We start from the raw sequence: 14316 nt of genomic DNA on the forward strand, positions 1-14316 counted from the left end.
ATATTTTGTGACACCACTATATATATATTCTCAGCAACATGACCAGTTTCTATTCTTAGAGGTGCAACGCCACATCTACATTTTGCATTACCAAGAATATGTATCATGTGTTTAAAAAACCTGCATGATAATTTGGTATACTAAGAAAACCATTTCTATCTAGATCTATATCTTCTAAAATGATCATTATCAATCTATCTAATTTGGGTTTTTTCAATCAATAGTACATGTATCATGAATAATACCTCCATATTCATTTATTTGAATAAACACAGAAAAAAGTTCCATAAAATCTATCTTGAGGAAAACTCCAAATCAGCACTTTTAATTTCCTATGGAAATTAACATTGGAAAGGGAGATAACTCTGCAAAAAAATAGTCTTTTTTTGTCAGTTTTTGGTTGATTTTCTTAAGATTTATGTTAAGTATGATACTTTGATGGGGTTATAAGTTCCTATTTGACTATATTATATAGTCTTCTGCTCATGAAATGTACAAAACCCAGTGTTATGGGTATATTTAAACAAATTTGTGCAGAACGTTTTCATTAAAGAAATTGCAAATTTGTGGCTTTGTCACTATTTTGAAAAAATAATGTGACAATTTGGTATTGCTTAAATCTGTATATTATATATATCTTCTGTTACAATTACTTTAAGGTTAGGGTCAAATTTATGCTAGATTGACTGGACTTATATTGATATAATGGGAAATTAAAATACCACAGAAAATAAGTGTTAAAAGGTGCATAAATTTAGCCTTGCAACAGGCCATCTACACCACCACCCCAAACTTGAATCCAGCACTGAAGAAGGTAACCAAATCATAGTAATATATAAGAGTCATGATGCATGACATGATTTCCATTTGGACCCCTTTAGTTATATTTTGGCCTATTCTGTTTCTTATTTAAGACCACTTTGAAGAACTCTTAGAGGTTTTTGTACATGTTTGTAGATGGCCTTTGATTTGGAAATGTATCAATTTTCAGCATAAAATCTGTCTAAAATGTTTGACTGTTAAAATACATTTAAGGAGTTACACCTCTTTCAAAAACTTTAAATCTGCCATTGAACGCTATTGCCAGAGCTCGTATATGCTGTATCAATGTTTTTCGAAAAGACATGAAAAAACTCACCGTTCAGAAACAGATTTCTTTTCTTTCGATTTACCCTTCGTTCCTTTCATTGTAAACTCTGTATCCTTTTTTTCAAAACATATTCATTACATAAACATCAATAAAGGTCTCTTTTTTATCTACGATTATCGTATTTTATCCATGTTAAACAAATTAAGTCGCCATTTTATCACTAAAGAAAACAAAAGATGACTTATTAGCTGGAGTTACATAAATTAATCTGTGATAAGGACATTGTAACTGATAATTGTTTATATATGGTCATTTCCTGTCAAATGCATACATATGTAAATATAGATGTAAACTATTTCAGACAAGGACGGAAATCCCCATAGAAATATAAGGAAATAGCTATTTATTTGTAACATGACAGTCTTACTCCAAAACATGCTGAAGATTGTCGAACAACAAAATAAATCAAGACTAAAAGTAGTTTTTATTCAAAATTCTACACAAATGTAATCATGGTATAGAAAGAGCTTACTCCCACCAAATAATGTGGCCTTCTCTTAAAATAGGGGTTCCTTAGTACTTTAAGGTTTAATATACATTCCCCATTTCCATTCTCAATTTTATTAAAATTAGGTAACAAGGTTAGGGTTAAGTCACAGTAAGGGTTATAGGGTAAGGTTAAGATAGTTTTAAATAAGCTATCTATTGGTTAGGACCCTTTTGTAAAAAGACTTTTCTGTACATTAATATGGCTGTTTGAATAGTTTTACATTTCTCATTTCGGACGTGCCTTTTATAGCTGATTTCATGGTAAGGGCTTTGCTCATTGTTAAAGGCCATATTGGTGACCTGCTATAGCTGTTAATTTCTAAGTCTGTTATTTGGTCTGTTGTGGAGTAAGTTGTCTCATTTGCAATCATACCACATCTTCTTTTTATAATTATTGTTTCAATATATTTGTTTTAATTATGCCATACTGGTTAGAAAATATTGGACTTTTTTTGGGGAAAATTCACTTTTCCTTTAGTACATGTATATAAGTTTAAATGATGCATTTACATGCTTTATCTTTAAAAGACAAAGGACAGGTGACAGATACCTGAGTGAGTAGACTAACCTTTAACTTAAGGATGACCGTATTTCCTATTATTGATTGTGTCTGTCTGAAAAGAGGTTTATAATATTTATTTGAACATTTTAGCTATACATTTTTGTAATTGTGATGGCTTGTTTTAGGTGAATGTGATGATTTTTCACACAATTTCAGTTATGTAATTTATTACTTCAATTACTTGTAATTGAAAAAAAGCTAAATTACACATTACATTCAATTACTTGAGAAATTGTAATTAATTCATGTAATTACGGTGAATTACAATTACATGTACATATTTTAATTACCGCATGTCTGGCTGGTACTTATTCATTGATATACATGACTAAAAATGCCCTCCCCCTTTTTTATTTCTTTTCTCTCTATATATAACTTTCATGCTAAGTTCTGTTTTAAACAATACACATTCAATAAATATCAATGTTTCAATGAAAGCTATTTGGGGTCAATGACATTAATAGAGCTGCATGCTTTTTTGAGAGAAAAGACAGTGTTGAGTACATGTTGAGTAGCATTTGATTTTTTTTCCAAAAGGCAGAGGGCAATCTAGTCAACAAGTACCTATAATTTACTAAAAGAACTCTTATTATTCCTCAGACATTTAGGTAATTTCAACTATTGCACTTTTAATCTTACTACAGATCTTAGCTACGATCAAACTACAAATAATATGACCGAGATTTCAGGTTCTTGATCCAAATAAATTTCGCACCTCGTCAATTTCAGCAAAACATTTCAATTCCAATTTGCCTCATAGCCAGGTAAGATTTGATAGGGAATAAAGTTATCAGAAAATGAAAAATTATAAACCTTGTTGATTGGTATTTTGAATGATAAATTTCTCACATGAAAGTCTTCCACTATCGGGAAATCTAAATATTTATTTTCATCTTATAGTATGCACTGATCAAAGGGCTGATATAGTGTTACGTTTCTGCATACGTAAAAAGAATTGTGTTGGTTTCATTTGGACAAAATTATAAACAAAAGTAAGAATATGTATGAATCATTGTTTTATTTGCAATAAAAACAAAAGTGCACACGACTGAAATGTCCTGCCTGCCTTCCTTATGATTGAATTAATTTTGAAAGTCTCTAAACTGAAGGTATTTAATGCAAGTATCACATAAATTAAACTTTATCATGATTAATTTAAGAGTAGTCACACTCAAAGTTATATTTATAGCATAGTATTCCGAGTTAGACAAATAAACTTTCGAACGCGTAGCGTGAGAAGTTTATTTGGCTAACGAGGAAGGCGTTGCTATAAATGATTTGTGACATGAATGACACGCCCATGACAGTCCGTGCAGAAAGAAAAAAATCACGTTTGGAGAGAAAATTTAACAAACCGCATGATTCTGAAGGAAGCGATGATGGCAGACGCATTCTCTCTACCCATAGAGTCTCTACCAGATTGGCTTGAAATTGAACATGAACATAGCGATGATTTCACAATTTTGGGTTCTCTCTCTCGTGTGTATTATTTTTTTTAAATTGAAATAGAATGATTTACGCTTATTGTCATGTAATTGTTGAGGCACGGACCCCCCTTTTTTGCCAAAATGTTAACAAGAAATGTTTTAATTTTTCCATATGTACAATTTACTACAATATTAAACTTATACCAAGTCTTAAAAAATCATAACCAGTCGATAACAATACCTTTTCTACTATCTACACGATCCCCAAGCGAAAATATTTGTTTTTACCTTGGGCTTCAAAAAGGGGGGTCCATGTTCAAAATGCATGTGCTTTTAATCGGGAATCTAAATTTTTACTGTGATGTGATGTCATTTATATGCCCCATTATATTGGACCTTTATTTTTGAAAATATAATTATTTTATTCTCTTAAAACGATTTTTTACTGTTTTGCAATTTCTTCAAGAAGTCGAGGAAGACATGTCGTTAGCGAACGCGTCGTCAACAATAGAGGAGAATATTAGACTGTCGCAAATTCATCCAAATATGGAACCATTTTATAACATGAGTGTTTCTCAAGCTGTGGATTATTACTACTTGGAAACATTTGACCTAGGAGATTTACTTTAAGCTCTGCATTTGAACAAATTTCATTTCAATATGTTATGTTCAATTTTGGGGTTTTTATGTTCAAAAGTACAAGGAAAATTTGTATTTTTTTTCGGTTCTATCTTGAAATTGATGCGTAGACGTTACACTTTTTTGGTGGTCTGTCTGGCGGAGAAAACCTACACATATTTAAAGATTTGTATTTTATTATAAGAATTCAAATAAAATTGACATTTGTGTGTGTGCTTTTTTTGTAGGCGTAATCTTTTCATAAGGAGGCGGAGCTTACTCATGCAATATTGGTTAAAGTGTTGTTGGTTATTTCATGGCAGTTTTCCCATTGAGTTATATAGGCCCATGTGACCTTTCATGCAATATTATTTGGTTGCTTCAATTTAGAGCATACATTTTGGTACATGCTTGTCGTCTCTGTGTTATTCCATAAAAAGATCAAAGGAAAAAAGAAGATTCATGTTACAATGAACTATACCAGACAGACAGGTACATGTACTCCTGACAATAATTCCATACACCAAATACATGTATAGTACAAGAGAAACAAATCAAACCACAAAATCTTCAGCACTGACCTACATGTACATTTGTGTATGCAATGAACCATAAAAATGAGGTCAAAGTCAAATGAAACCTGCCATTCAGCAAGTACAATAATGTACATCTTTCATTCAAAATACAGTAGACCTACTGCTTATAGTATCTGAGATACAGACTGGACCTTAATCACTGATCCATCATGTCCATGGTAGAGGTCAAGTTCAGGTGAACCCTACCTGACCCATATCAGGGGCGGATCCAGGATTTCCAGTTAGGGGGGCGCAAAGTTTTAGTTTCGCCGAGCGGAGCGAGATTTTTTTTAGGTTTCTTTAGGTTAAACTATTGAAATATTCTTCTAAAGGGGTGAAATGTAGATAACTCGAACTATTGTGTGGTAAAATTAGCGAGAAATTAAAGTTTCAAGCTGAAACTGCCTTAATCCACACCTGACAACAATCTACAGATAGACGGACGGAAAGTGAGACGAGACAGATCACAATTGCTCACCTGACCAATATATTTTTCAAACGAAAATTTTTACTTTTATCAGCGATTTTTAATTGTCCTTTCATACTATCTGTTTTTTACATTTTTGATTTTCAGAGGTCGTGCTAGACTTCACTGTGTTCGCCACAAACAACTAAAATCAGAATGAGATGCATTTACGCAGTTATATTTATTTTCTTGGGATCCCAAGCATACAGTAATACGGTACAGAATTCGGCTAAATATTTAGGTTGCAAGTGAGAAATAAATAATATACTAAGACACAGAGAAACAAATTAATAAACTAACCTTTCGCTTGAAACAGTATTTCTATCTTTCATTACGGATATTATAAAAGAATCTCACTGTATTCTTGACCGTGTCATGATGAAATTGTGAAAGTGAGTAAGGGATGTTTTGGAACTTCGATTATCAAACAAAGGAGTAGGTCCGGTAAGGGCCGATTTTGGCCTCAAATTTCAGGTCCATCTAACGAAAGTTTTTGGACACTTTTTAAACACTTAAGTGTCTATTTCAATTGATTCGATTAGTTTATGTGAAAGATTTTAACTGATTTATTCATTAAAAACGCTCCGATTCAAGCTTAAATATGAAAAATCTATCAAATATGCCAAAAAAACGTCACTTTTCAGACGGTTTTTGTCACAAATGAAAGTGGCCGCATCCGTGTTCATCCTCAACCTTTATATATGTTTTGTATTATCATTAAATACAACTTACATTTCAATATTATGAATGAAAACGAATGCGGCCACTTTCATTTTAGACGAAAACCGTCTAAAACTTAACCAAAATGCTAAAATTTTGAAGATTTCAGTAATTTATCATGACTTAATGATGCTAGAACGCGATATTTGTGCATTGTATGTGGCAAAAACAGCTCATATTTATGTAGCAGAAGCATTTTAATTTCCAAAATATAGCTTAAAGATTACATTTTCATAATTTTCTAAAATTGCTATATTTTGGGGCCAAAACGGGGTCTTACTGAACCTACTCCTTTATTATAAAAACCGCAAATACAATGTAACATGTTTTTACTTTAACTGCTAAAAACCTATTATATTTGTCATCAAACGCAGCTCCGCATTTGACACCTTCCTTTGAAGTTATTTATAGAACTTTAATAAAGCGTAGGTCATTTGATTAGTAATCACGTTGATTCTGTTAAACTGACTGTTTTATATACTTTGAATGGTAAAAAAGATTGAATGGTCTCTTCTGATAATTAAATATGTTGAAGTCATCCATGCTTTGCAAATTTTAGGGGGGGGGCGCACGCCCGCCATGCCCCCGCCTAAATCCGCCCCTGCATATGTGGTTGTGCAAGTTTTAAAATATACTTATTTCATAATCATGATAATCATGTAAATTAGAAAGGAACAATACCGGTGTAGAGGTTATGGTTTGACCCATCAACATGATCAAGGCCCCATGCGAAAAATAATTATCCCACGATAAATTGTAGAAAGGTCACAATATTGATGAGGAGGTTACGGTTTGATGCCTAAAGCCCCAAGCAAAATATAATGTTGCCACACAAAAGTACTGTAGAAAAAAACATTATCATGATTGTTGGCTTGAAAGGTAACAGTTTGACTCATGAATTTACCCACTAACATGACTAAGCCCAGTTGTTTGAAATCTTGAAAGTGAAAACCCGTAAAATATTCCAATGACACTACTGAAGTGTATGCATGTCATATAACACACAAATTACAAGATCTAAATTACATTTCATCACTTTAAGCAGAGGCTGATGATCTGAAAAGTGCATCTATGCATGCTGCATATTACATCATTACAAATAGCAGACAGACTTCTGATACTTCCATGATGTAAACAAAATCAGATTACATTCATGAACTACATAATTATGGGAAAATATATTTTTTCCCCACAATTTTGTGAATCAAATAGAATTTCTCGTTTTTATTAAAAAAGAAATTAAATCAATTTCTTTTAAGTCTTTTTTTTGTTTTGATTTATCGTGTATGTACGTATATATTTTACTTCAAATGCAGAAATTAGAAACAAACTTTTTAGTTTCTTTTAGTTATTTTTAGTATATGATACATGTATGAACATAGTCAAAGGCCCAACCAGTTCCCTTAAAACAGGCAGTTAACATCAAGCCTAGGGCATGTAGGCGGGAAAGGCAACAGAGAAAACTACATGAACTTATGCTAATGGCCTGTTCATTTCGCTAATTTAATTATAACAAACAATTTAGGCAAAACAAATATGATTGACAATAACCAACAACAAACACTAACTAACTACAGACTGACATGATTTGGGATGATACATAAAGAATTTGGCTGGGTTATACATGACTGTGAGCATTCATACCTCCCCCTACATTAATTATTGTACATGCATATATACATACATGACTGTGAGCATTCATAACTCCCCCTACATTGTACATCCATATATACATACATGACTGTGAGCATGCATTCCTCCCCCTACATTGTACATGTATATATACAAACATGACTGTGAGCATTCATACCTCCCCCTACATATATATACATGCATATATACAAACATGACTGTGAGCATGCATTCCTCCCCCTACATTGTCATGATTGTACATGTATATATACAAACATGACTGTGAGCATTCATACCTCCCCCTACATTGTCATGATTGTACATGTATATATACAAACATGACTGTGAGCATTCATACCTCCCCCTACATTGTACATGCATATATATATACAAACATGACTGTGAGCATTCATCCCTCCCCCTACATTGTCATGATTGTACATGTATATATACAAACATGACTGTGAGCATTCATACCTCCCCCTACATTGTACATGCATATATATATACAAACATGACTGTGAGCATTCATCCCTCCCCCTACATTGTCATGATTGTACATGTATATATACAAACATGACTGTGAGCATTCATACCTCCCCCTACATTGTACATGCATATATACAAACATGACTGTGATCATTCATCCCTCCCCCTACATAAATATACAAACATGACTGTGAGCATTCATCCCTCCCCCTACATTGTACATGCATATATATATAAACCTGACAAATGTACATGATATACATGTACATTTATGACAATTGTTATAAAAGAAGAAAGGTGACAAATCAACATTTATTTCTACAGTACAATGGTCTATAGAAATGTACAGCATGTAATGTACAAATGTATCTATTTGTTTATCTAAAATTATTTAATAAATATTTAAAAGATAAACAAACCTGAACATTTCTCCTTGAGATGTATAAATATGACATATTTATGGATGGCAATTATTGTAAAAACATATCTTAATGTCCCTGGGGACTTCCTGTACTTTAGTAATGATACATATCTTAACATTAAATTTATCAATGGGTCATGTTAAAAACATCTTTCAAATTTTACATTTTCAGATGAAATGTACATCATGTATATATATACTGTCAATTATTGGTGAAACTGGATGAAATTGTACATGTATACATGTAGCTGTGGTCCAGTGATACACATCTATAATACTAAAATTACGAGGTCCAATTTGTCAGCCGTCATCACGTAAAAACGACGAATCAAAGAATTCAACTTTATATATAACTAATATAGTACAAAGGTGCAGATTAAAAATTACACCACTCCAGGCCCTTTTGTTTTCCACGTAATTAATATTGCCAATAATTAAGAAGTTCCGGGTCGAGTCCGATACCGATACCAATAGTATATTCACCTGTTACCGATTACCTTATCTGTACGTTCCGCATCTGACAGGCGCACCACCAAACGGTGTATTCAGGATTAATATGCTATATAGTATTACACGGGTCATAATCACAGGGTTGACACTACTTAATTGTCAAATTGTTACCTATTGTAGTATTTTAATTAGTTAGACTTTCTAAGATAACAATACGAATACTAAAAACTGGACTAAAATAAGGCGTATAGGTACAGTTTTCAATTTGTTAGCGGGCATGACGTAAAACAGCGAATCAAAGAATTCAATATTTATAACTAATATAGGACAATGCTGTTGATTAAAAAATACTCCATTCCAGGACCTTTTGTTTTCCAAATAATTAATATTATCAATAATTGATAAGTTCCAGTTCGACGGGTTCAAACAGAAAGATTTGAAAGCAGAGAAAACTGTGTATCTTATAATCAGCATGACTTTATCAGATGACAATACTAATACTAAAATAAGGCTTGCGCATAGTTATATACTTTAATTCAGTCACGGACCCGCGATATACGGGTGTGTTCTAGTAATTTGTGAAATGTACAAAGTCTGTCACCATGCATGTTCACATGACAAAAAATTCAAAAAATTTCTGCAATTTTTTATATATATATATATATTTTTTGGGAAAACTATGAGCATGATGAGGTATACATAAAAAAAATGTACATGTGCATGTACATGTAGCTGTGGCAAAAACAATCAAAGAGAAGATTTCTCTGAGGGATACGATTGCCATTGTTTTCATGGACACATGTATACATGTACCGGTAGCTGGATACATTTTTTTTTTTAATATTATTTTCAAAACTAATTCAACTGCACAATCATGTAAAATGTAATTTACGTAATCTGAAGTTACAAAATAGCCAATCCTGGATACAAGTGTATGAACAATTATACTCATTGTGTTTTATTTTTGTACTATCAATTCCAAGTTTACTTTCCACAGCTGTCACAATCCCAACTCTTTTAAAAATATTTAATTTCCTTTGGGTCAGTGGTCATGACTCCTTTCCGTACACATTACTCGGTTAAAATTGCGATCGTATTTAATATAACACAACGTTTATCGACAGAACAAGGTATTTTTTCTCGACATGTTTTGTTTTCAGAATTTACGGAAGTTACTTCCGGAAGGGAGACAACTCGAAACGATATTATGGAAGACTCCCTTTCGCTGTATGGGGTGTTGCGATGTAGACTACATTTATTTTAATTTAAATGATGCAAATGATTTAAAATTATGAAACAACAATTGCAATAACCCTCAGTGGTAGACAAACATAGAAACGATCCCATGAGTTTTAAATCAATCAATTGAGTGGGGAATCCAGAGCAACCATTCACCCTAATACCCCTTGAAGTCAAGAAAACTATACGCATGCGCATAATTACCTACACAAACCATTTTTGCAAACCCTGGAGCACTAAGAACGTATATTTAATGTTCATTAAATGACCTAGATGGTTCTCTATTTCTTTATGGAAGTACAATATCAAATATCAGTTTCATAATGCTGACATACATGTACAAGAGAAACTCCAATTCAGTTCTTATATGACAGAAATAGATTTCCATGAGAAATTCATGAGTATCTGTCATTTTTTTTTATCCCCGGTTCAGTGTACCCTACACCCCGTTAGAAATATGTCAATTTTTTAAAATCCAATAAAAGATATATTAAAAAAAATCACATTAAACTTTGTGGACGAACTTCTCTAAAAATCGCCAGATATAGACTGATACCCCAGGGTGTACTATGATAATTCAGGGTGTTGTGTAAATTTAAATAACACCTCACCCATTTCACCCCGGGATAAATTAAAAAAAATTGCCGAAATAAAACAAAAATAAATTGTCAAAAAAATAAATATAATGTTAAAAATAAACAAGAGTGCACACGCTGAAATGTCTCGCCTTCTATACTAATCATTGATATTATGTTGATAGTCCTAAGTATAAAGCTAAGCTTTATTACAACTGTCACATAAACTTAACATTAACCAAGATAACTAAACAAAGACCAATGAACCTTGAAAAAGAGGTCCAGGTCAGATGAACCATGCCAGGCAGACAGGTACAGCTAACAATGCTTCTATACAACATATATAGTTGACACATTACTTATAGTTTAAGAAAAATAGACCAAAACACAAAAACTTAACACTGTGCAATGAACCGTGAAAATGAGGTCACGGTTAAATAAAACCTGCTCTACTGACATAAAGATCATAAAATATTTCCATACACCAAATATAGTTGACCTATGGCATATAGCATTAGATAAAAAGATTAAAACTCAAAAACTTAACTTTGACCACTGAACCATGAAAATGAGGTCAAGGTCACATGACATCTGCCCGCTAGACATGTACACTTAACAATCATTCCATACAACAAATATAGTAGACCTATTGCATATGGTATGAGAAAAACAGACCAAAACACAAAAATTTAACTATAACCACTGAACCATGAAAATGAGGTCAAGGTCAGATGACACCTGCCAGTTGGACATGTACACCTTACATTCCTTCCATACACCGAATATACTAGCCCTATTGCTTATATTATCTGAGATATGGACTTGACCACCAAAACTTAACCTTGTTCACTGATCCATGAAATGAGGTCGAGGTCAAGTGAAAACTGTCTGACAGACACAAGGACCTTGCAAGGTACGCACATATCAAATATAGTTATCCTATTACTTATAAGAGAGAATTCAACATTACAAAAAATTTGAACTTTTTTTTCAAGTGGTCACTGAACCATGAAAATGAGGTCAAGGACATTGGACATGTGACTGACGGAAACTTCGTAACATGAAGCATCTATATACAAAGTATGAAGCATCCAGGTCTTCCACCTTCTAAAATATAAAGCTTTTAAGAAGTGAGCTAACACGCCGCCGTAGCCGCCGCCGCCATAGCCGCCGCCGGATCACTATCCCTATGTCGAGCTTTCTGCAACAAAAGTTGCAGGCTCGACAAAAATAGATAAATTTGAGGACAAAAATAATAAAAAAAAAATATTTAAATTTTTTTTTTATAAATTTTTTTTTTTACCCCAACAATTCAAAAGAACACAAAAAAATTCTGAATTTTCCCCAGAATAAAGAAAAAAGTATAAATTTGACAACGCGCAGCAACATCGAAGTTAAAAAATGTTACACTGGAAATTTTTCATTACCAATTTTCAATTTTACATCGTGGTTGAAAAATGAGTAAGGGAATTGTTCCTAAGAAATGAATTTGTTATCTTGGTGTAATCAGGGGTGTATGGAATTTTACACCGTAATTGTTTACACCATGTATGAATTTTCAAAAGATAACTAATAATGTCCACAGCATGGCAAAGAAAATAAAAGATAGTCAATAATGAAAGCAAACTAGATTATGAACTAAAGGTTAGGAGAATAAAAAAGATATGTATAAAAGACATCATAAAGCATAATTTGATTTATTAGAAAAATATATTATCTTATTGATAAACTATTTTTTAGCTGTGTACTTAGTTTACACAACTTTTAAAAAAATACAATATTCGAATAATTTGGAGCCCTTTATGCATTACAAAGAAGCACGGACAATGACGTTACGTCATAGTACATTTCATAGCATTAGAGTAAAAAAAACAATGACCAAAAGTGGCCCATGGCACTGAGATGGTTAAATCCTGTTGGTTGTATTTTAAATTTCATTGAATAGTCTGACGTATATCTTGTTTACAACAATACAAGAAATCTGTGAGGTCATACTAGTAAGTTCTAAACCTACATCAAATTTTCCATGTCCATTTTTACTAACAAATCAGACTTCAAATATATAAGTACATAGTTTTGGATTTATCCAATCATTTAATGGAGAGAATACGGCATCAAAAATGTTTAACCCTTACACTTAATAGCAGCTATTAGATATACATGCCCAAGTCCATGAAGTCAGGAACCGTTTCAAAAATGCATTTTACACTTATTCTTATGTTTTATAGTCTAAAAAAGGTCCCAAAAATCCTTCGTCTCACTCTGCTTGCCAAATTTAATTGCTTCGCCCCCTCTTTCCAAAATCCTGGATCCGCCCCTATATCTTTTATTGTGAGAATTTTAGATAAGAAAATAAAGACCAACAAATGCATATGATCTTAGTTATCAGAGGCGGATTTAGGGGGGGGGCCATGGGGGCCCGGGCCCCCCCTTTTTGGGAAAAAATTTGGTTGCTTATATAGGGAATCATTGAAGCATGACTGGAGCGGGCCCCCTCTTAGGTCAGTCAGTGGGCCCCCACTTATGAAAATTTCTGGATCCGCAACTGGTTATCATGGATACATGTATACAACATTTGTACAATGTATGCTGAATTTACAGTGTTAAAATGTAATACCAGCTACCATACAAGGGCTGTACAGCCAGTCAAGGTTGTTAAAAACTTCCATTTGTTATATTAGAATGTAAAAATTTGCTTGAATTTATTAATAACTCAGATAATAAAAAAAATATTTTTATCTAAATTGAATTTAATAAAATATAGAAATATGATAACCTGATAACATTGTTTGCCTTAAATTAATGGAGAATAAAGGCTTTTTCCCCGGGAGAAAAATCCCAATTTGAAAAATCAAAGAGCTGAATAGCTCTGAGGGGAAACATGGCCCTTGTTTCTATTTAATTATTTTTTTTGGAAGGGGGGGTATCTTTTGATAGTCTTCATATAAAGAATGGAAAAAAGAACAGCTAGAACATGTAGAAAGGTTGACGATATTGAAATAAATTGTTGTTTAATGTAATTTCGTTTCCTTAGTTTAGGATTCAATTTGGACCAATGGAAGAGATCTGCATCTTCTAAATCTAAACATATGATTAGAGTTGATATTTAATTATCTAAATTTCAACTGAATTCTGTCATTTCACAACAACTACAAAATTTTTTGAAATCTTAATTGTGTACCACTGAACTGCAGACTAGGGCCATTTTCCATTTTTTGTGACAGTACTCTTAGATTTTTAAGTTTTTTTGAAGAAAGTTTGGACTGAAAAATCTATTCAGTTTTAACTTTCCATTGATGAAGTTCCCAGTTACAACTCTCATCACAGGGAAACAGGTACTAATAAAAAACAATATGATTGATGTAAACTGTGTGAATAGATAAAGGCAGATGTGGTGTGAGTGCCAATGAGACAACTCTCCATCCAAATAACAATTTAAAAAAGTAAACCATTATAGGTTAAAGTACGGCCTTCAACACGGAGCCTTGGCTCACACCGAACAA

General features: G+C 32.7%; 1 protein-coding gene across 2 annotated transcripts in view; it reads right to left on the bottom strand.

Annotated features, from left to right (window-relative positions):
- The window catches only part of LOC143057008 (activated Cdc42 kinase Ack-like), a 48916-nt gene that overhangs the window by 32178 nt on the left and 2422 nt on the right, over positions 1 to 14316 (bottom strand). The window contains exon 1 of one of the 2 annotated variants that reach the window (XM_076230231.1): positions 1139 to 1359. The exons of the other annotated variant lie outside the window; for it this stretch is intronic. Coding sequence (XP_076086346.1) covers positions 1139 to 1188 — 50 coding nt within the window. The 5' untranslated portion in view covers positions 1189 to 1359. Of the gene's footprint in view, positions 1 to 1138; positions 1360 to 14316 lie in introns of those variants that run through there. 2 annotated transcript variants of the gene reach the window in all.

Source organism: Mytilus galloprovincialis, chromosome 13, assembly GCF_965363235.1.
Source record: "Mytilus galloprovincialis chromosome 13, xbMytGall1.hap1.1, whole genome shotgun sequence".
Taxonomy (NCBI): Eukaryota; Metazoa; Mollusca; class Bivalvia; order Mytilida; family Mytilidae; genus Mytilus; species Mytilus galloprovincialis.